The sequence below is a fragment of the Stegostoma tigrinum genome, chromosome 2 (assembly GCF_030684315.1).
Source record: "Stegostoma tigrinum isolate sSteTig4 chromosome 2, sSteTig4.hap1, whole genome shotgun sequence".
Taxonomy (NCBI): domain Eukaryota; kingdom Metazoa; phylum Chordata; class Chondrichthyes; order Orectolobiformes; family Stegostomatidae; genus Stegostoma; species Stegostoma tigrinum.
The window spans coordinates 65,207,405-65,230,604 of record NC_081355.1 but is presented as its reverse complement, the minus strand read 5'-3'; the positions used below and the strand labels follow the sequence as shown (position 1 = coordinate 65,230,604).

General features: G+C 53.4%; 2 protein-coding genes across 6 annotated transcripts in view; one reads left to right on the top strand and one right to left on the bottom strand.

Moving 5' to 3' along the window:
- The window catches only part of LOC125465443 (ubiquitin-conjugating enzyme E2 E2), a 248,649-nt gene that overhangs the window by 65,066 nt on the left and 160,383 nt on the right, over positions 1 to 23,200 (top strand). The gene's annotated exons all lie outside the window — the stretch shown is intronic.
- On the bottom strand, positions 2,638 to 6,305 carry LOC132207177 (zinc finger CCCH domain-containing protein 13-like; the record flags this gene model as incomplete). The annotated part of the gene is made up of 3 exons (XM_059642393.1): positions 2,638 to 2,702; positions 3,133 to 3,172; positions 6,234 to 6,305. Coding segments are annotated over 3 exons (177 nt in total), but the record flags the coding sequence as incomplete, so codon positions are not given.

Below are 23,200 nucleotides of genomic sequence, written 5' to 3'. Positions count from 1 at the left end.
GTGCGTGCGCTCTCGCTGTCTCTCTCTCTCTCTCTCTCTCTCTCTCTCGCGCTGTCTCGCTCTTGCGCGCGCCTGCTCTCGCTGTCTCTTTCTCGCGCGGTGTCTCTCTCTGGCGAGCGCTCTCGCCGTCTTCTCTCTCTCGCGCGCGCGCTCTCGCCGTCTCTGTCTCGCGCGCGCGCTCTCGCCGTCTCTCGCGCGCGCGTGCGCGCTCTCGCTCTCTCTCTCGCGCGCTCTCGCTCTCTCTCTCGCGCGCTCTCGCTCTCTCTCTCGCGCGCTCTCGCTGTCTCTCGCGCGCTCTCTCGCTCCTGCGCCGTGCGCTCTCGCGCTCTCTCGCTCCTGTGCCGCGCTCTCTCGCTTTCGCTCTCTCTCTCTCTCTCGCACGTGCTCTCGTTCTCTCTCTCTCGCTGCCTCTCTCGCGCGCGTGCTCTCGCTGCCTCTCTCGCGCGCGTGCTCTCGCTGCCTCTCTCGCGCGCGTGCTCTCGCTGCCTCTTTCGCGCGCGCGCTCTCGCTGCCTCTTTCGCGCGCGCGCTCTTGCTGCCTCTCTCGCTGCCTCTCTCGCGCGCGCTCTCTCCCTGTCAGTCTCCCTCGCGCGCTCTTGCTGTCTCTCTTTTGCGCGCTCTCGCGATCTGTCTCTCGCGCTCTCTCTCTCTCGCGCTCTCTCTCTCTCGCGCTCTCTCTCTCTCGCGCTCTCTCTCTCGCTCTCTCTCGCGCTCTCTCTCGCGCTCTCTCTCTCTCGCGCTCTCTCTCTCGCGCTCTCTCTCGCGCTCTCTCTCGCGCTCTCTCTCGCGCGCTCTCGCGCTCTCTCTCGCGCGCTCTCGAGCTCTTTCTTGCGCGCTCTCGCGCTCTTTCTCGCGCGCGCTTTCCCTGTCTCTTGTTCTCTCTCACGCGCGCTTTCGCTGTCTCTCTCTCTCGCGCGCGCTCTCGCTCTCGCTCTCTCTCTCTCGAGCGCGCGCTCTCGCTGTCTCTCTCTCTCGCTGTCTCGCTCTCGCGCGCCCGTACACTCGCTGTCTCGCTCTCGCGCGCCCGTACACTCGCTGTCTCGCTCTCGCGCGCGCGTACACTCGCTGTCTCTCTCTCGCGCGCGCATGCACTCGCTGTCTCTCGCGAGCACGCGTGTGCACTTGCTGTCTCTCTCTCGCGCGCGTGCGCGCGTGCACTCGCTGTCTCTCTCTCGCGCGTTGTCTCTCTCTGGCGCGCGCTCTCGCCGTCTCTCTCTCTCGCGCATGCGCTCTCGCTGTCACTCTCTCTCTCTCTCGCGCTGTCTCGCTCTCTCTCTCTCTCGCGCTGTCTCGCTCTCGCGCGCGCCTGCTCTCACTGTCTCTCTCTCACGCGTTGTCTCTCTCTGGCGAGCGCTTTCGCCGTCTTCTCTCTCTCGCGCGCGCGCTCTCGCCGTCTCGCTCTCTCGCGCGCGCGCTCTCGCCGTCTCGCTCTCTCGCGCGCGCGCTCTCGCCGTCTCGCTCTCTCGCGCGCGCGCTCTCGCCGTCTCGCTCTCTCGCGCGCGCGCTCTCGCCGTCTCGCTCTCTCGCGCGCTCTCGCCGCCTTGCGCTCTCGCCGTCTCGCTCTCTCGCGCGTGCGTGCGCGCTCTCGAGTGCTCTCTCTCTCTCTCGCGCGCTCGCTCGTTCTCTCGCTCCTGCGCCTCGTGCTCTCTCGCTCCTGCGCCACGCTCTCTCGCTCGCTCTCTCGCACTCTCGCACGTGCTCTCGCTCTCTCTCTCTCTCGCGCGCGCACTCTCGCCGTCTCTGTCTTGCGCACACGCTCTCGCCGTCTCGCTCACTCGCGCGTGCGTGCGCGCTCTCGCGTGCTCTCTCTCTCACGCGCTCTCGCTGTCTCTCTCGCGCGCTCGCTCGTTCTCTCGCTCCTGCGCCTCGCGCTCTCTCGCTCCTGCGCCACGCTCTCTCGCTCTCTCTCTCTCTCGCACTCTCGCACGTGCTCTCGCTCTCTCTCTCTCGCTGTCTCTCTCGGCGCGCGCTCTCGCTGTCTCTCTCGCGTGCGCGCTCTCGCCGTCTCTGTCTTGCGCGCACGCTCTCGCCGTCTCGCTCTCTCGCGCGCGCTCTCTCGCTGTCTCTCTCTCGCGAGCTCTCGCTGTCTCGCTCTCGCGCGCGCGTGCCCTCGCTGCCTCTCTCTCGCGCGTTGTCTCTCTCTGGCGCGCGCTCTCGCCGTCTCTCTCTCTCTCGTGCGTGCGCTCTCGCTGTCTCTCTCTCTCTCTCTCTCTCTCTCGCGCTGTCTCGCTATTGCGCGCGTGCGCTCTCGCTGTCTCTCTCTCGCGAGCTCTCGCTGTCTCGCTCTCGCGCGCGCGTGCACTCGCTGCCTCTCTCTCGCGCGTTGTCTCTCTCTGGCGCGCGCGCTCGCCGTCTCTCTCTCTCGTGCGTGCGCTCTCGCTGTCTCTCTCTCTCTCTCGCGCTGTCTCGCTCTTGCGCGCGCCTGCTCTCGCTGTCTCTCTCTCACGCGTTGTCTCTCTCTGGCGAGCGCTCTCGCCGTCTCTGTCTCGCGCGCGCGCTCTCGCCGTCTCTCTCTCGCGCGCGCGTGCGCGCTCTCGCTCTCTCTTTCGCGCGCTCTCGCTCTCTCTTTCGCGCGCTCTCGCTGTCTCTCTCTTGCGCGCTCTCTCGCTCCTGCGCCGCGCGCTCTCGCGCTCTCTCGCTCCTGTGCCGCGCGCTCTCGCTCTCGCTCTCTCTCTCTCTCGCACGTGCTCTCGTTCTCTCTCTCTCGCTGCCTCTCTCGCGCGCGTGCTCTCGCTGCCTATCTCGCGCGCGTGCTCTCGCTGCCTATCTCGCGCGCGTGCTCTCGCTGCCTATCTCGCGCGCGTGCTCTCGCTGCCTATCTCGCGCGCGCGTGCTCTCGCTGCCTATCTCGCGCGCGCGTGCTCTCGCTGCCTATCTCGCGCGCGCGTGCTCTCGCTGCCTATCTCGCGCGCGCGTGCTCTCGCCGTCTCTCTCGCGCGCGCGTGCTCTCGCCGTCTCTCTCGCGCGCGCGTGCTCTTGCCGTCTCTCTCACGTGCGCGCGCTCTCGCCGTCTCGCTCACTCGCGCATGTGTGCGCGCTCTCGCGTGCTCTCTCTCTCGCGCGCTCTCGCTGTCTCTCTCGAGCGCTCGCTCGTTCTCTCGCTCCTGCGCCTCGCGCTCTCTCGCTCCTGCGCCACGCTCTCTCGCTCTCTCTCTCTCTCTCTCTCTCTCTTGCACTCTCGCACGTGCTCTCGCGCTCTCTCTCTCTCTCTCGCTGTCTCTCTTGGCGCGCGCTCTCGCCGTCTCTGTCTTGCGCGCACGCTCTCGCCGTCTCGCTCTTCCGCGCGCGCGCTCTCGCCGTCTCTCTCTCGCGAGCTCTCGCTGTCTCGCTCTTGCGCGCGCGTGCACTCGCTGCCTCTCTCTCGCGCGTTGTCTCTCTCTGGCGCGCGCTTTCGCCGTCTCTCTCTCTCGTGCGTGCGCTCTCGCTGTCTCTCTCTCTCTCTCTCTCTCTCGCGCTGTCTCGCTCTTGCGCGCGTGCGCTCTCGCTGTCTCTCTCTCTCGCGAGCTCTCGCTGTCTCGCTCTCGCGCGCGCGTGCACTCGCTGCCTCTCTCTCGCGCGTTGTCTCTCTCTGGCGCGCGCTCTCGCCGTCTCTCTCTCTCGTGCGTGCGCTCTCGCTGTCTCTCTCTCTCTCTCGCGCTGTCTCGCTCTTGCGCGCGCCTGCTCTCGCTGTCTCTCTCTCGCGCGTTGTCTCTCTCTGGCGAGCGCTGTCGCCGCCTCTGTCTCGCGCGCGCGCTCTCGCCGCCTCTGTCTCGCGCGCGCGCTCTCGCCGCCTCTCTCTCGCGCGCGCGCTCTCGCCGCCTCTCTCTCGCGCGCGCGCTCTCGCCGCCTCTCTCTCGCGCGCGCGCTCTCGCCGCCTCTCTCTCGCGCGCTCTCGCTGTCTCTCTCTTGCGCGCTCTCACGCTCTCTCGCTCCTGTGCCGCGCGCTCTCACGCTCTCTCGCTCCTGTGCCGCGCGCTCTCACGCTCTCTCGCTCCTGTGCCGCGCGCTCTCGCTCTCGCTCTCTCTCTCTCTCTCTCGCACGTGCTCTCGTTCTCTCTCTCTCGCTGCCTCTCTCGTGCGCGTGCTCTCGCTGCCTCTCTCGCGCGCGTGCTCTCGCTGCCTCTCTCGCGCGCGCTCTCTCCCTGTCAGTCTCTCTCGCGCGCTATCGCTGTCTCTCTCTTGCGCGCTCTCGTGCTCTCTCTCTCGTGCTCTCTCTCTCGTGCTCTCTCTCTCGTGCTCTCTCTCTCGTGCTCTCTCTCTCGCGCTCTCTCTCGCGCGCTCTCGCGCTCTTTCTCGCGCTCTTTCTCGCGCGCGCTCTCCCTGTCTCTTGCTCTCTCTCACGCGCGCTTTCGCTGTCTCTCTCTCTCTCGCTCTCGCGCGCGCGTACACTCGCTGTCTCGCTCTCGCGCGCGCGTACACTCGCTGTCTCGCTCTCGCGCGCGCGTACACTCGCTGTCTCGCTCTCGCGCGTTGTCCCTCTGGCGCGCGCTCTCGCCATCTCTCTCTCTCGCGGGTGCGCTCTCGCCGTCTCTCTCTCTCTCTCGCGCGTGCGCTCTCGCTGTCACTCTCTCTCTCTCTCTCGCGCTGTCTCGCTCTCGCGCGCGCCTGCTCTCGCTGTCTCTCTCTCGCGCGTTGTCTCTCTCTGGCGAGCGCTCTCGCCGTCTCTCTCTCGCGCGTTGTCTCTCTCTGGCGAGCGCTCTCGCCGTCTCTCTCTCTCTGACGCGCTGTCTCGCTCTTGCGTGTGCGTGCTCTCACTGTCTCTCTCTCGCGCGTTGTCTCTCTCTGGCGCGCGCTCTCGCCGTCTCTCTGTCTCGCGCGTGATCGCGCGCTCTCGCTCTCCCTCACACGTTCTCGCTCTCATTCGCTCTCGCGTGCTCTCGCTGTGTGTCTCTCTCGCGCTCTCTTGCTCCTGCACCGCGCGCTCTCCCTCTCTCTCGCTCTCTCTCTGTCACGCGCGCACTCTCGCTCTCTCTCTCACTCTCGCACGCGCTCTCGCTCTCTCGCTCTCTCTCTCTCTCGCGCGCTCTCGCTCTCTCTCTCGCGCGCTCTCGCTGTCTCTCTTGTGTGCGCGCTCTCCCTGTCTCTCTCTCTGGTGCACGCGCTCTCGCTGTCTCTCGCTCGCGCGCGCTCTCGCTGTCTATCTCTTGTGCGCTCTCGCTGTCTACCTCTTGTGCGCTCTCGCGATCTGTCTCTCGCGCTCTCTCTCTCGCGCTCTCTCTCTCGCGCTCTCTCTCTCGCGCTCTCTCTCTCGCGCGCTCTCTCGCGCGCTCTCTCTCGCGCTCTCTCTCGTGCTCTCTTGCGCGCTCTCGCGCTCTTTCTCGCGCGCGGTCTCCCTGTCTCTTGCTTTCTCTCACGCGCGCTCTCGCTGTCTTTCTCTCTCGCGCACGCTCTTGCTCTCGCTCTCTCTCTCGCTGTCTCTCTCTCTCGCTGTCTCTCTCTCTTGCTGTCTCTCTCTCTTGCTGTCTCTCTCTCGCTGTCTCTCTCTCGCGAGCTCTCGCTGTCTCGCTCTCGCGCGCGCGTGCACTCGCTGCCTCTCTCTGGCGCGTTGTCTCTCTCTGGCGCGCGCTCTCGCCGTCTCTCTCTCTCGTGCGTGCGCTCTCGCTGTCTCTCTCTCTCTCTCTCTCGCGCTGTGTCGCTCTTGCGCGCGCCTGCTCTCGCTGTCTCTCTCTCGCGCGTTGTCTCTCTCTGGCGAGCGCTCTCGCCGTCTTCTCTCTCTCGCGTGCGCGCTCTCGCCGTCTCTGTCTCGCGCGCGCGCGCTCTCGTCGTCTCTCTCTCTCGCGCGCGCTCTCGTCGTCTCTCTCTCGCGCGCGCGCGCTCTCGCCGTCTCTCTCTCGCGCGCGCGTGCGCACTCTCGCTCTCTCTCTCGCGCGCTCTCGCTCTCTCTTGCGTGCTCTCGCGTGCTCTCGCTCTCTCTCTCGCGCGCTCTCGCTGTCTCTCTCTTGCGCGCTCTCTCGCTCCTGCGCCGTGTGCTCTCGCGCTCTCTCGCTCCTGTGCCGCGCCCTCTCGCTCTCGCTCTCGCTCTCTCTCGCTCTCTCGCACGTGCTCTCGTTCTCTCTCTCTCTCGCTGCCTCTCTCGCGCGCGTGCTCTCGCTGCCTCTCTCGCGCGCACTCTCGCTGCCTCTCTCGCGCGCGCGCTCTCGCTGCCTCTCTCGCTGCCTCTCTCGCTGCCTCTCTCGCTGCCTCTCTCGCTGCGCCTCTCGCGCGCGCTCTCTCCCTGTCAGTCTCTCTCGCGCGCTCTTGCTGTCTCTCTCTTGCGCGCTCTCGCGATCTGTCTCTCACGCTCTCTCTCTCGCGCTCTCCCTCTTGCGCTCTCTCTTGCGCGCTCTCGCGCTCTTTCTCGCACGCGCTTGCCCTGTCTCTTGTCCTCTCTCACGCGCGCTTTCGCTGTCTCTCTCTCTCGCGCACGCGCTCTCGCTGTCTCTCTCTCTCGCTGTCTCGCTCTCGCGCGCCCGTTCACTCGCTGTCTCGCTCTCGCGCGCGCGTACACTCGCTGTCTCTCACGCGCACGCGCGCGTGTGCACTTGCTGTCTCTCTCTCGCGCGTGTGCACTTGCTGTCTCTCTCTCGCGCGCGTGCACTCGCTGTCTCTCTCTCGCGCGTTGTCTCTCTCTGGCGCGCGCTCTCGCCGTCTCTCTCTCTCGCGCATGCGCTCTCGCTGTCACTCTCTCTCTCTCTCGCGCTGTCTCGCTCTCGCGCGCGCCTGCTCTCGCTGTCTCTCTCTCGCGCGTTGTCTCACTCTGGCGAGCGCTTTCGCCGTCTCGCTCTCTCGCGCGCGCGCTCTCGCCGTCTCGCTCTCTCGCGCGCGCGCTCTCGCCCACTCGCGCGTGCGTGCGCGCTCTCGCGTGCTCTCTCTCTCTCGCGCGCTCGCTCGTTCTCTCGCTCCTGCGCCTCGCGCTCTCTCGCTCCTGCGCCACGCTCTCTCGCTCGCTCTCTCTCTCTCTCGCACTCTCGCACGTGCACTCGCTCTCTCTCTCTCTCGCTGTCTCTCTTGCGCGCGCGCTCTCGCCGTCTCTCTCGCGCGCGCGCTCTCGCCGTCTCTCTCGCGCGCGCGCTCTCGCCGTCTCTCTCGCGCGCGCGCTCTCGCCGTCTCTCGCGCGCGCGCTCTCGCCGTCTCTCTCTCGCGCGCGCACTCTCGCCGTCTCGCTCACTCGCGCGTGCGTGCTCTCTCTCTCGCGCGCTCTCGCTATCTCTCTCGCGCGCTCGCTCGTTTTCTCGCTCCTGCGCCTCGCGCTCTCTCACTCCTGCGCCACGCTCTCTTGCTCTCTCTCTCTCTCTCTCTCTCTCTCTCTCTCTCGCACTCTCGCACGTGCTCTCGCTCTCTCTCTCTCTCGCTGTCTCTCTCGACGCACGCTCTCGCTGTCTCTCTCGCGTGCGCGCTCTCGCCGTCTCTGTCTTGCGCGCACGCTCTCACCGTCTCGCTCTGTCGCGCGCGCGCTCTCGCTGTCTCTCTCTCTCGCTGTCTCTCTCTCGCGAGCTCTCGCTGTCTCGCTCTCGCGCACGCGTGCACTCGCTGCCTCTCTCTCGCGCGTTGTCTCTCTCTGGCGCGCGCTCTCGCCGTCTCTCTCTCTCGTGCGTGCGCTCTCGCTGTCTCTCTCTCTCTCTCTCTCTCTCTCGCGCTGTCTCGCTCTTGCGCGCGTGCGCTCTCGCTGTCTCTCTCGCTGTCTCTCTCTCGCGAGCTCTCGCTGTCTCGCTTTCGCGCGCGCGTGCACTCGCTGCCTCTCTCTCGCGCGTTGTCTCTCTCTCGCACGTTGTCTCTCTTTGGCGCGCGCTCTCGCCGTGTCTCTCTCTCGTGCGTGCGCTCTCGCTGTCTCTCTCTCTGTCTCGCGCTGTCTCGCTCTTGCGCGCGCCTGCTCTCGCTGTCTCTCTCTCGCGCGTTGTCTCTCTCTGGCGAGCGCTCTCGCCGTCTCTGTCTCGCGCGTGCGCTCTCGCCGTCTCTGTCTCGCGCGCGCGCTCTCACCATCTCTCTCTCGCGCGCGCGTGTGCACTCTCGCTGTCTCTCTCTTGCGCACTCTCTCGCTCCTGCGCCGCGCGCTCTCGCGCTCTCTCGCTCCTGTGCCGTGCGCTCTCGCTCTCGCTGTCTCTCTCTCTCGCACGTGCTCTCGTTCTCTCTCTCTCGCTGCCTCTCTCGTGCGCGTGCTCTCGCTGCCTCTCTCGCGCGTGTGCTCTTGCTGCCTCTCTCGCTGCCTCTCTCGCGCGCGCTCTCTCCCTGTCAGTCTCTCTCGCGCGCTCTCGCTGTCTCTCTCTTGCACGCTCTCGCGATCTGTCTCTCGCGCTCTCTCTCGCTCTCTCGCACTCTCTCTCTCGTGCTCTCTCTCTTGTGCTCTCTCTCTTGCGCTCTCTCGTGCTCTCTCTCTCGCTCTCTCTTGCGCGCTCTTTCTCGTGCTCTCGCGCTCTTTCTCGTGCTCTCGCGCTCTTTCTCGTGCTCTTGCGCTCTTTCTCGCGCGCGCTCTCCCTGTCTCTTGCTCTCTCTCACGCGCGCTTTCGCTGTCTCTCTCTCTCGCTGTCTCGCTCTCGCGCGCGCGTACACTCGCTGTCTCGCTCTCGCGCGCGCGTACACTCGCTGTCTCGCTCTCGCGCGCGCGTACACTCGCTGTCCCGCTCTCGCGCGCGCGTACACTCGCTGTCCCGCTCTCACGCATTGTCTCTCTCTGGCGCGCGCTCTCGCCGTCTCTCTCTCTCGCGCGTGCGCTCTCGCTGTCACTCTCTCTCTCGCACTGTCTCGCTCTCGCGCGCGCCTGCTCTCGCTGTCTCTCTCTCGCGCGTTGTCTCTCTCGCGCGCGCGCTCTCGCCGTCTCGCTCTCTCGCGCGCGCGCTCTCGCCGTCTCGCTCTCTCGCGCGCGCGCTCTCGCCGTCTCGCTCTCTCGCGCGCGCGCTCTCGCCGTCTCGCTCTCTCGCGCGCGCGCTCTCGCCGTCTCGCTCTCTCGCGCGCGCTCTCTCGCCGTCTCGCTCTCTTGCGCGCGCTCTCTCTCTCTCGTGCGCTCGCTCGTTCTCTCGCTCCTGCGCCTCGCGCTCTCTCGCTCCTGTGCCACGCTCTCTCGCTCGCTCTCTCTCTCTCGTACTCTCGCACGTGCTCTCGCTCTCTCTCTCTCTCGCTGTCTCTCTCGCGCGCGCGCTCTCGCCGTCTCGCTCACTCGCGCGTGCGTGCGCGCTCTCGCGTGCTCTCTCTCTCGCACGCTCTCGCTGTCTCTCTCTTGCGCGCTCGCTCATTCTCTCGCTCCTGCGCCTCGCGCTCTCTCGCTCCTGCGCCACGCTCTCTCGCTCTCTCTCTCTCTCTCTCTCGCACTCTCGCACGTGCTCTCGCTCTCTCTCTCTCTCGCTGTCTCTCTCGGCGCGCGCTCTCGCTGTCTCTCTCGGCGCGCGCTCTCGCTGTCTCTCTCGGCGCGCGCTCTCGCTGTCTCTCTCGCGTGCGCGCTCTCGCTGTCTCTGTCTTGCGCGCGCGCTCTCGCCGTCTCACTCTCTCGCGCGCGCGCTCTCGCCGTCTCACTCTCTCGCGCGCGCGCTCTCGCCGTCTCACTCTCTCGCGCGCGCGCTCTCGCCGTCTCTCTCTCTCGCGCGCGCGCTCTCGCCGTCTCGCTCTCGCGCGTGCGCTCTCGCCGTCTCGCTCTCGCGCGTGCGCTCTCGCCGTCTCGCTCTCGCGCGCGCGCTCTCGCCGTCTCGCTCTCGCGCGCGCGCTCTCGCCGTCTCGCTCTCTCGCGCGTGCGCGCGCGCTCTCGCGTGCTCTCTCTCTCTCGCGCGCTCTCTCTCTCTCGCGCGCTCTCGCTGTCTCTCTCTTGCGCGCTCGCTCGTTCTCTCGCTCCTGCGCCTCGCGCTCTCTCGCTCCTGCGCCACGCTCTCTTGCTCTCTCTCTCTCGCACGTGCTCTCGCTCTCTCTCTCTCTCGCTGTCTCTCTTGCGCGCGCGCTCTCGCTGTCTCTCTTGCGCGCGCGCTCTCGCTGTCTCTCTTGCGCGCGCGCTCTCGCTGTCTCTCTCGCGCGCGCGCTCTCGCTGTCTCTCTCTCTCTCTCGCACGTGCTCTCGCTCTCTCTCTCTCTCGCACGTGCTCTCGCTCTCTCTCTCGCTGTCTCTCTCGCGCGTGCGCTCTCGCTGTCTCTCTCGCCCGTGCGCTCTCGCTGTCTCTTTCGCGCGTGCGCTCTCGCTGTCTCTTTCGCGCGTGCGCTCTCGCTGTCTCTTTCGCGCGTGCGCTCTCGCTCGCGCGCGCTCTCGCTGTCTCTCTCTCGCGCGCTCTCGCGCTCTCTCTCGCTCTCGTGCTCTCTCTCTCGCGCTCTTTCTCTTGCTCTCTCTCTCTCTCGCGCTGTCTCTCTTGCTCTCTCTCTCTCGCTCTCTCGCATTCTCGCTCTCGCTCGCGCTGTCTCGCTGTCTCTCGCGCGCGCTCTCGCTCTCTCTCGCACGCGTGCTCTCGCTCTCTCTCGCGCGCGCTCTTGCTCTCTCTCGCGCGCGCGCTCTCTCTCTCTCTCACGTTTTCTCTCGCTCCATAGACTTACGCGTGTGAAATTTGTATTTGCAGATGCATTCTAAACAAGGCCTCACGCCTAACATGCATTGTCTGACCTAAACTGTCATCTCTTCTTTACACTGATAAAACCTTTAGTTCTCTCAGGACAGTGCCTTGAAAGGTATTAATCCATTAAATCCTTCTAACTGATTTAAAAAAAATTAACAGCATCCCTTAGATTTGATTAATATATCCTCATCAGTGGTGTGACCCTTTGATCTTTTACTTACATTTCAATTCTGATACTACCTCTGTTACTAACACCAGAAGAAGGACTGAGTCTCCGAAAGCATGTGTCTTCAAACAAACCTGTTGGACTTATAACCTGGTGTCGTGTGATTTCTTACCATTGATTCATGTTAATTTCTTTGCATGTTAGCCTATGGACAAAAATTATTCTTTCTTTTGTTCATTGTTTTGATGTCATCTTTGTGTTTCAGTTGCTGCAGCATCAAGAGATCCATGTGTTTCACCCTTCCTGTTTGCAAAAGGCTTTGTCCAAATCTGTTGTCTAAGTTCTGTTCTTTTTCTTGTTAGCAACAGTACTTGTTCATCACAAAAAGATATTCTATTCTACTCTGAGTCTGTTTGGAATATTGTGGGATTTATGTTGGTTCTTTTTCAAAGAAAGTCAGATATGAAAATCTTATTTTGGTTGTAGCTTTTCTTACTTTTAAACCTTTGCTCAGGATATGTGTTGCACAACCATTTAATGATTGTTAACTATATATCTTGTAGATCATTCTTGCTCATACTAGAGAAAGGACTGCAATTTGTGGATGCAGATGGTGACTTACCAACAATAATTGATTTCACGTATGGAGGAACAATGTCATAAGAGTACAAAATTGGTAACTGTCAAAGATTCTTATGAACAATAACAATTTTTGCAACTTGCCTAATAACATTCATTATTGAAGGTCAAATGGCCAAGTCCTGGGAGGTGCGCGCAATAAGAAAGCGTCGAGTGTTACCATTCTGCGATGTATATTTACTAACCGATCACCTTGCACAGACAGTGTCTTTAAAAGTTTGATTTACTGTAAGAGAATGCTATTTGAAATATACCTGGATGCTGAAGTTTCGAGAAAATACATACATGCAAAACTAGGAACTCTGAAAATAATCAAGGGGCACAGGTTCATAGCTCCTTGGAAATTGAGTCAGAGAGAGACAGGGTTGTGAAGAAGGCTTTCAGCATGCTAGTTTTCATTAGTCAGAGCATTGAGTATAGGAGATGGGTGTCTTGTTGCAGCCAAAATGTTGGTAAGGCCATATTTGGAGTACTGCACGCAGTTCTAGTCACCGTACTACGGAAAGGATATTATTAAAAATAAAACTAGAAAGAGTTTTAAAAAAAAATAAACATGGATAGAGCAGGGACAGGATGGTTGTTGCAGGTTCCGGGATTTAGATGTTTCAGTAAGAACAGAGAAGATGGTAAAAGGGGTGGAGGTGTGGCATTGTTGGTCAAGGACAGTATTACAGTTATAGAAAGGATGTTTGGGGACTTGTCAACTGAGGTAGTATGGGCTGAGGTTAGAAACAGGAAAGGAGAGGTCACCCTGTTGGGAGTTTTCTATAGGCCTCCAAATAGTTCCAGAGATGTAGAGGAAAGGATAGCAAAGATGATTCTTGATAGGAGTGAGAGAGACAGGGTAGTTGTCATGGGGGACTCCAACTTTCCAAATATTGACTAGGAACACTATAGTTCGAGTACTATAGATGGGTCAGTTTTTGTACAGTGTGTGCAGGAGGGCTTCCTGACCCAGTATGTAGATAGGCCAACAAGGGGCGAAGCCACATTAGATTTGGTACTGGGTAATGAGCCCGGCCAGGTGTTAGATTTGGAAGTAGGTGAGCACTTTGGTGATAGCGATCACAATTCTGTAATGTTTACTTTAGTGATGGAAAGGGATAGGTGTATACCACTGGGCAAGAGTTATAGCTAGGGGAAAGGCAATTACGATGAGATTAGGCAAGATTTAAGGAGCATAGGATGGGGAAGAAAACTGCAGGGGATGTGCACATTAGAAATGTGGACCTTATTCAAGGAAAAGCTCCTATGTGTCCTAGATAAGTATGTACCTGTCAGGCAGGGAGGAAGCTGTAGAGCGCGGGAGCCGTGCTTTACGAAGGGGGTGGAATCTCTGGTCAAGAGGAAGAAGAAGGCTTATGTTACGATGAGATGTGAAGGCTCAGTTAGGGCACTTGAGGGCTACGAGGTAGCCAGGAAAGACCTAAAGAGAGAGCTCAGAAGAGCCAGGAGGAAACATGAGAAGTTGTTGGCGGATAGGATCAGGATAAACCCTAAGGCTTTCTTTAGGTATTTAAGGAATAAAAGAATGACGAAAGTAAGATTAGGGCCAATCAAGGATAGTAGTGGGAAGTTGTGTGTGGAGTCAGATGAGATAGGGGAAGCGCTAAATGAATATTTTTCAACAGTATTCACTCTAGAAAACGACAATGTTGTCGAGGAGAATACTGAGATACAGGCTACTAGACTAGGTGGGATTGAGGCTCACAAGGAAGAGGTATTAGAAATCCTTCAGAGGGTGAAGATAGATAAGTCTCCTGGGCCGGATGGGATTTATCCTCGAATCCTCTGGGAAGCCAGGGAGGAGATTGCCGAGCCTTTGGCATTGATCTTTAACTCGTCATTGTCAACAGGAATAGTGCCAGATGACTGGAGGATAGCAAATGTGGTTCCCCTGTTCAAGAAGGGGAGGAGAGACAACCCTGGTAATTATAGACCAGTGAGCCTGACTTCAGTTGTTGGTAAAGTGTTGGAAAAGGTTATAAGAGATAGGATTTATAATCATCTAGAAAAGAATAAATTGATTAGGGATAGTCAGCACGGTTTTGTGACGGTAAGGTCGTGCCTCACAAACCTTATTGAGTTCTTTGAGAAGGTGACCAAACAGGTAGATGAGAATAAACCAGTTGATGTGGTGTATATGGATTTCGGCAAGGCGTTCGATAAGGTTCCCCACAATGGGCTATTGTACAAAATGCGGAGGAGTGGAATTGTGGGAGATATAGCAGTTTGGATCAGAAATTGGCTTGCTGAAAGAAGACAGAGGGTGGTGGTTGATGGGAAGTGTTCATCCTGGAGACTAGTTACTAGTGGTGTACCGCAAGGGTCGGTGTTGAATCCACTGCTGTTTGTCATTTTTAGAAATGACCTGGATGAGGGCGTAGAAGGATGGGTTAGTAAATTTGCAGACGACACTAAGGTCGGTGGATTTGTGGATAGTGACGAAGGATGCTGTAGGTTGCAGAGAGACATAGATAAGCTGCAGAGCTGGGCTGAGAGGTGGCAAATGGAGTTTAATGCAGACAAGTGTGAGGTGATGCACTTTGGTAGGAGTAACCAGAAGGCAAAGTACTGGGCTAATGGTAAGATTCTTAGTGTAGATGAGCAGAGAGATCTCGGTGTCCATGTATACTGATCCTTGAAAGTTGCCACCCAGGTTGACAGGGCTGTTAAGAAGGCATACAGTGTTTTAGCTTTTATTAATAGAGGGATCGAGTTCCGGAACCAAAAGTTTATGGTGAAGCTGTACAAAACTCTGGTGCGTCGGCACTTGGAGAATTGTGTACAGTTCTGGTCACCGCATTATAAGAAGGATGTGGAAGTTTTGGAAAGGGTGCAGAGGAGATTTACTAGGATGTTGCCTGGTATGGAGGGAAAGCCTTACGAGGAAAGGCTGAGGGACTTGAGGCTGTTTTCATTAGAGAGAAGAAGGTTGAGAGGTGACTTAATTGAAACATATAAAATAATCAGAGGGTTAGATCGGGTGGATAGGGAGAGCCTTTTTCCTAGGATGGTGACGGCGAGCACGAGGGGGCATAGCTTTAAATTGAGGGGTGAAAGATATCGGACAGATGTCAGAGGTAGTTTCTTTACTCAGAGAGTAGTAAGGGAATGGAACACTTTGCCTGCAATGGTAGTAGATTCACCAACTTTAGGTATATTTAAGTCGTCATTGGATAAACATATGGATGTGTATGGAATAGTGTAGGTTAGATAGGCTTGAGACTGGTATGACAGGTCGGCACAACATCGAGGGCCGAAGGGCCTGTACTGTGCTGTAATGCTCTATGTTCTATGTTCTTCATACATGCTGAAATTACCCCCGAGACCCTAACAGCTCAGATGCTGGTTATAAGGTTTACATTAACTCCCATTCTTTATAATTGGGACTCCCAGATTGTACGGGTTACATTTTCTACTACAAAAATAGCATGATATGTTATGTGACCTTTTCTAACAACATTTCTACTCTATTACAAGACAATATATTATAGGATTGCCAGCTGCAGGTGGCAGCGTTGTTGTCTTCCAAACTACTGTTGCCTGGACCTCTGAAATATTTAGAAACCAAATAATTTCTAATCATGTATTGACATTCTTTTGCCATTCAGACGGAAACTGTCAGTAATGCAGGGTCTGGACAGAAATGGTGCATTTTTGGAGAATCACTGCTGTCTAGTGCTAGTATTTGGGGAGGGAGAGACATGGACTGTGTTCTCTGATTCTACTTAACACAAATTCCTTACAATCCTTAATAGTTACGCCCTGTACATCACAAGGCACAAAAGTCATAAATAATAGGCCGAATTTTCCCTGAGTGCCAATTTTGGGGAGTTTCATACAGGGTTTCACTCTCTCGTTTACAATTCACAATTTTTGCAGTCCTCACTTCATTCATGCTCTATGCTTCCACAGTGCGAAGCCTGAAAATCATAGTTGGAGTATGTGAAGACCTGCACCAGAATGGTTGATTTGTGTGAAGGCCGGCAGCTTGTTTTACTGACCAGGATATGAAGGTTTTCGTAGATGGAGTGTCGGACGGGAGAGTGTTCTTTCCTCGAGATCCCCAGAGGACACCATGGTACCAGACTTTGGCAGTCTGGTATGAACTTTTCATCTAAATCAGTGCAGTGTTCATATTCCAGAGAAATGTGCAAGAAGAAGGCTGATGATATTCTGTGCCACCATCTTCTTTCTATTACCTCTCACTCATTCCAACTGCCACTGCAGACACCTGTCTGCGAGGCTCATGGTATACTACTCCCAGTGTTGTGTTCATCATCTTCGGCCCATCACTCTTGCCTACTCTTGGTATTCTCCCATTCCACTAAACATTGGTGTTTTGGTGCTTCCTACTTTCTATCCAGGAATTGTCACCAGCTTGCCTCCACTTGCACAACACTAATACTAGTGCCAGCCACTTTCTTATCACTTAATCTCTGCCTATGTTTCATTTGTGTGAGAAAAGGCCTACATTAGGCAAAGACAGGTGTTGGGATGTTAGGACACTGACTTCTCAGTGGATAGTACTGTTAAATTCAGAAGCGTGAGATGATGCACTTCAGAAGAAATGACCACACAAGCGAGTATTCGTTGAATGACTGGGCACTAGGAAGCTGAAAAGAACAGGGCAATTTTGGGTGCTTGTCCACATATCTCTGAGGCTAGCAGAGCAGGTTAATAGTGGTTAAAATGGCATATGGGACACTTGCTTTAATCAGTTGTGGCATAGATTATAAGAGCTGGGAGATCATGTTGAAATTGAACAAAATTTTGGTTGGGCCACTGCTGGAATACTGTGATCAGTTCTGGTTGCCACACTATAGGAAGGACATGATTGCCGTGGAGAAGGTTCGGAGGAGATTCACCAAGATGTTGCTGAAGACAGGTAATTTTAGCTGTGAAGACAGCCTGGATAAGCTCAAGTTTTTTTTCTTTAGGGTGGAGACGGCTAAGCGAGGACCTGATTGAAGTGTATAAACAAGGTGGATAGAAAGCAGCTGTTCCTGTCAGTTGAAGGGTCAATAATGATAGGGCATAATTTTAAGATGCAGAGAGGACAAACCTAACTGGGCCAATTGCTGCCTCATCAGTCTACTTTCGACCATCATTAAAGTAATGGAAGATGTCATTAACAGTGCTGTCAAGTAGCACCTGCTCAGTAACACTCAGTTTGGATTCCACCAAGACTACTCAGCTCCTGATCTCATTTCAGCCTTGGTTCCAACATGGACAACAGAGCTGAATTCCAGAAGTGAGCTGAGAGTGACCGCCCCCCACCCCCCCCCGCCCCCCCACTTCCCAGCTTGACATCAAGGCTGCATTTGACAGAGTGGGGAATCATGGAGCCCTGTTAAAACTAGAATCAGTGGGAATCCAGGGGAAAACTTTTCGCTCTCACACAGGAAGACAGTCATGGTTGTTGGAGGTCAGTCATCATAGCTCTGTGACATCTCTGCAGAAGTTCCTCAGGGTAGTATCACAGGCCCAACCATCTTCAACTGCTTCACCAAAGGCTTGTCCTCCATAATAAGGTCAGAAAAGTGGGGATGTTTGGCAATGGTGGTCAGCATCATTCATGACTCCTCAGAAACTGAAATGGTCCATGTCCAAATGTAACAAGATCTTGACAATATCCAGGTTTGGGCTGACAAGTGAAAAAACCAAAGAACAGCGGATGCTGTAAGTCAGGATCAAAAACAGAAGTTGCTGGAAAAGCACAACAGGTCTGGCAGCTTCTGTGAAGAAAAAATTACAGTTAACATTTCAGGTCTGGTGACCCTTCCTTAGAACAGGGCAGACAAGTGACAAATAACATTTGAACCACACAAATGCCAGGCTATGACCATCACCAATAAGAAACAATCTAACCACCCCCTCTTGACATTCAATGGTGTTACCATCACTGAATCCCCCACTGTCAACATCCTGGGGGTTATCATTGACCAGAAACTCAGCTGGACTCCCCACATAAACATAATGGCGACAAGAGTATGTCAGAGGCTAGGAATACTGCGGTGAGTGACATACCTCCAAACTCCCCAAAGCATGTCCATCATCTAGAATGCACAAAACCAGAGTGTGATGTAATACTTTGCATCTATCTTCATGAGAGCATCCCTAACAACACTCAAGCTTGACACCATCCAGGGCAAAGCAGCCTGCTTGATTTGACACTACATCCACAAGCATCCATTCCCTCCACCACTGACACTCAGCAACACCTTCCGAACCCGAGATCACTTGCATCTAGAAGGACAAGGGCGAAAGATGTATGGGAACATCACTACTTTCAAGTTCCCCTCCAAGCTACTCGCCATCCTAACTTGGAAATATATCACCGTTCCTTCCCTGTCACTGGGTCAAAATCCCGGAATTCCCTCCATAATAGCATTGTGGGTCAACCCACAGCGGGTGGACTGCAGCGGTCCAAGAAGGCAGCTCACCACCAGCTTCTCAAGGGCCGCTAGGGATGGACAATAAATGCTGGCCAGCCAGCAATGCCCACATCCAACAAATGAATAAATAAACAAAAAGATGTATCAGGATCTAAGGAAAAAAATTCTTGCCCATGTGGCAATCTGGAATGCACTGCCTGGGTGGAAATCTTACAATCTTTAAAAGGTACGTGAATGAGTGCTTGAGCTACTTATAACGTTCAAGGCAATGGGCTAAGTGCTAGAGAAAAGGGATTAATATAGACAAATTGACACAGACTCAATGGGTTGAAGGACCTTTTCTGTGTTTTATGACTGATACAAACTAGTGAGCACAACCTGGCAGCTGGTTGAGGAAAAAATGCCCGAGGTTGCCGTCGCTCAGGACTGCAGGAGACTAAACAACTGCTCAGTCCCAGGCAAGACAAATCTCAGTTATTAATAACTGTCAAACAGTACAAGCTTACACAGGAACAACAAGTAGGGTTGTCAGAGACTGGATCATATTAACACCGGTAAACTGGGTCAAAGGTTGAAGGAGTCCACTATTAGCATGCTAGTTCCAATCTGCATTTGGGTTGGCAGCTGCCTTGGAGAGCCAAGGTCCAACAGAATGTTTGTTTGTTTTTTGGCTGCTGAAGTTGTGCACAGACATGCACTCCACACTGCTGTAGCCATTGGTGGCAAACACCAATGCCATGGTGCCTCAGGACATACTAATTCAGTGGGACCACTGTGTGTCTCACATCTGAAAGCGATTGTCTGGAAGACGAGAGTGTCCGCCTCTTGCACTTTCTCCGCATCATGAGTGAACCTTTTGATGGAAACTCTGCACTATGAGGCTGCTGCACATCACCTTCAGGTTGGTTTTGGTCCTGGGTTTCCAGACATTTTTTTTCTCATCAGTTCATGTGGATGCTTGTAAAGCAGCAGTCACAGATGACATGTTCTAAGTCTGGATCCATTGGTAACAGGCTCATTAGAGCTATGCGGGAAATATCGGAAAGAAAGCAACTCCTCAGTAATGTGATCAGTGAGCCTTTGAAGCACATACAAATGACGTTTTATTATTTATTTTGAGACATGGAGGCCTGTGATAAGGAAGGCAATGGGATTCTTCTACATGGATCGTTTACATTTTGTATGATTCAGATGCATGCTTAATATGTCATGTGGCATACACACTGTAGATTGCAAATGTGGTGGGGGAAAAATGTGCATTATACTCCATTCCCCACTCATATAAGATAATATGGTGGATATTTTAAGCATAAGATGTGCAGTAGTCTGCAGAAGCTGCTTATGAAAATTTGGAATTTTTTTGTGAATTTGGAACATGGATGAAGCATTATAACTTGTCTGAGATTACTTATACTTCACAGTGATTAAAATGATTAATTTGTAATACTCAATGTAGTCAAGACTGATGGTGGCCAGGGTTTTCAGTCACCCTGGTTGGTCACTTGCATTAGGTTCATATCCAGATTTCTGTGATTCCAAATGTTTTAACCTATTTTGTAGAATTGCCTGATTAACACAGGTAGCCCTTGAATGGCCTCAGATCACTGACAAGTACAGCCCTCTCTCAGACCAAAAAAAAACACTTACTTTGCTCAGTCTGGGCTCATGACAGCCATTTTTCATTCAAGTGCAATTTTATGATTGGGATTAGGATGGGAGGCAATGTATCACAGAATGAATTGCAGGCACACCTTGTCAACATAGGTGACATACACCACCCCACCCCACCACCATCCAATTTAAAAAAAAACCTTCATGTTCCTTTCTGCCTTGCACGTCTTCTCGTTTCCTCCCCAGATTCTCGTCTAACTCTTTTGTAAATCTTCATTTCCCTACGTTATCTCTGAGCCCAGGCCTGCAGCTTATTTAAACTAACTGTTATTACGCACTATCTCTGAATCAAAGCCAGGGTCATGGTCACCACCAATGACTGCCCCTTCCCTAGTACCCGATGTTTTCTCTTGATCTCACCCTTTATGTTAATCCCTCTTCACAATTACTGGTTCCTCTCATCCCAGCCTGCTGCCTTCATTCCACACAATTGACTTCCCCACCATAGCAGTGAACTCCTGATGAGGTCCCCTTTTGACTTTCAGTGACAGACCCCCAAGACACAGTCCTGACTACTGACTGACCTTTGCATGAATTCCTGGACTGGTTGGACTAGATTTGCAGGACTAGACGTGGCCCATCATCCATACCGTAATGGTATGGAACACCTGACCCTGAACGCCCCAAGTCGTTGATTGTCTGAAAGTTCCAACCCCTGAACAGGGGTTTGGACACAGTCAATGTCCTTGACTGACAGTTCTGTTGATTTAACTAAAGATTGCTCCCATTAGACTTTGTGCTTCAACCAAATGGACATACCTCATTGTCTGTGCTGCATAAGCTGTTGGCGCAAGATGTAACACAGTCCTATGCAGCAACATGTCCTTCCCCCTTGACTGATCATTGTTAGTAAATATAATAAGCTGCCAGCTCTGTGTCTGTGCTAAAACACAATACAAGGCCAAAGTATTCTGAGCCTTGAGTTCTTTTTGTCACCGAATTCTGAAAATGTATAGCAAAGATGGTATGAGCATTGAATAGTGCAAAATGAATGTCTCAACAGAGATCGGGACTGTCATCTAGAACCAACTTTAGGATAGTTATAGAGACTGTCAGCGATGCAGAATTGCAGTCAAACAGGGAGAATAGCATTATGTTTGCAATGATCAGTGCCCCTCAGTACTTGCATTGCCCTACACAAGGACAGTGTTTAAGGCTTGATCTCAAAAAGCTCCTCGACAGTATTAAAGAAAGGGGCTTGTTAAATTTTGCAGGCAGCCTGCATGCAGCATACCGTGCCCAAACCATAGATAATTTGGAGACTTTGGGCAGTGTGTGTACCAGTAGAACAATTTGGGACTCTTAAAAAGGCAATTGATGCCCAGTTCAGTACCACCATCTGTCGATATCAAGATATTTAACAACAACATGAGAAACCTACTCCAAATGCCAAGGCCAGCAGTTTTCCCTACTAAGTTCATGAAGGGTAATGCAATTCCATCTTTAACGATGTGGAAGCCCCTTTCCACAGGTTTCTTGAAACCTCGCAAAAATGTTTCAACCTCAGTCAATGATATTCCTTTCATTATAATGCACTGCCATCTGTGCTCGCTGGTGTCTGACATTTTGACAGAGTTCCCTTTTGATATCAGGAAGAAATATAAGCTCCTTACTCCTCCATGAGCCCTTCCAATGCAGAGAGGTGTTTTTTTTTGCAACACCATTTTACTGTTCAGCTGAACTCTCAATGAAGGGTGCAGGCTCCCTTTACATGTATTACTATCATCCGATTCCCTGTATCATCTCCCACTAATCAAAAGTATAACTTGTGTTGTTAGCTCATTGATTGTTTTAAAGGGGGGAATATGCTCCAAATTTGTGCAGTCCTCTCTCTTATGTTGTCGACACTGCATTCCAAACAAACCAAACATGGTATCTGAAGAAGTCATATTGGACATGAAGCATTAACTGTGATTCTCTCTCCTCTGATGCTGTCAGACCTGCTGAGTTTCTCCAGTACTTTCTGATTTTTATTTCAGATGTCCAGCGTCTGCAGTATTTTGCTTTTATTTGAGTGCCTAGCTTTAACCTGTTTGCTACAATTCTTAATTTTGTTGGGCATTGTGTTATCATTTGTCGTTTTGTACAACCTAAAGTTTATTATATGGGATGAGTGAATGTGTACTCAAAACGTGCATTCATTTTTAGTCAGGGATTTTGCTTATTCTGAGAAACAATCACATTAAAAATCTATTCTATATTAAATATAAGTATATTTTGTTACATGGTCAAATTTATAAATGTGTTTTCTGATTGGAGTTCCAGATGTAAAACAGTGCAAGTTTAATCCATGTTACTTTGTATTTTATTTTCAGCATCTATTAAAATGGCTGTATTTATTTTTAAATTATAATTGCCTGTTTGAAAAACAGCTGTAATCTGCAAAATTTTGTAATAATAAGACATAACAGACCCATTTTTATTTAAATAAAAGGGCCCTCTCGCATGCAATTTCCTTTCTGGGGCGGCAGTGATGGGATCAAGTTGAGTCTGTCGATTTTTGAAGTGGCTTGATGCAGTCTGGTTGGAAAGTCCATCTAAGTTCAAAAATTTTGTTCCATTTATTTTAAAAGCTAGTAGGCTGTGAAGCAATCACCACCATTCCCCAACCCCATACCCTCCACCTTCATACCTCCTCCTTGTGCCCTCCATGGTAACTGATGCCTTACGCCGATACTGTGCGACCGTTTACCCCTGTATAATGTCGATGCTATCTCATATCTATGCTACCTTATGACCCCCCCCATAACATTTTGATAGCCACTCCCCCAGTAAGCACAATGGATGAATCTCAGGGGATATGTCAATATGAAAATAACTTAGTCTTAGTGATTCAAAAGATTCCATAGACACAATTTGAGACAAATGGTTATTCATGAAACCTTTCCAAAAATTTTTAATCCTGACAAGTGAACAATCTGGTATAAAAAGAAATAAACGTCTATTTGGAGACAACTGATCCATTGGTAGACTCTTTCATCTGTCAATAAAATGTGAACTCATCCACTGTCAAATCAGAGCAGCCCAACCACCTGTTTTTTTTTAAACTCTGACAGCTGAAGGCTTTATTTCATGTTCCAAGGGCTGGGGATTTAGATCACTTCATATCATGACACTTAAACAGGACAGATCTGTCCTTCGTGTGCATTTGTGTTTACGGCCTAAATTGATGACAGCTACACTGTAGGCTAAAGTTGTTGGAATAATGAAAATTGGCTGTGTATGAACTCCATACTAATTAATTTCAAAGTGCCCTGTGGCATTTGCGTTTCCACCTAGTGTGCTTCAAATCCCAATCCCACCTCCCTGCCAGCAAAAATAACATCTATCAGAAATGGTGGCAGGATTCCTGCATCTAGGTCACACCTTCCAATTTTAAACATCTCCAAAGTTGACTAATCACAATTCATACATTGCCCAAGCTTATTCAGATTGGGATGGACGTGATGCAAAATTGGTTTACCCCATCTTGTCTGCATGATTTCAGCACAAGAACTTAGGCCTGTATTGCTCGTCTTCTCTCCCAATAATGCCAGTATTATTTTTACACAGCAGGTACACATCAGCAACATTGTTTCCAGATCAGTCAGCTCTTTCCTTTTCATTAAGTGCAGGTTCTTTCATAAAGGCAAGGTAGAAAAAATTTGCTGCACCAGAAATTCCAGAAAAATGAACACAAAAGCATAAAGAAGGATCCAGACAGACAGGTGTAGTGCTGAGGAGATTAGTTATGCAGCAGTATAGTCAGAGAAATGCAATGCTCACAAAGATGCCAAAATACTCTCAAGGATAATTCTTAAAAGGCGGTGGGACCTGCCAGTTAGAAGGATGTCCTTGTGCTACTTGC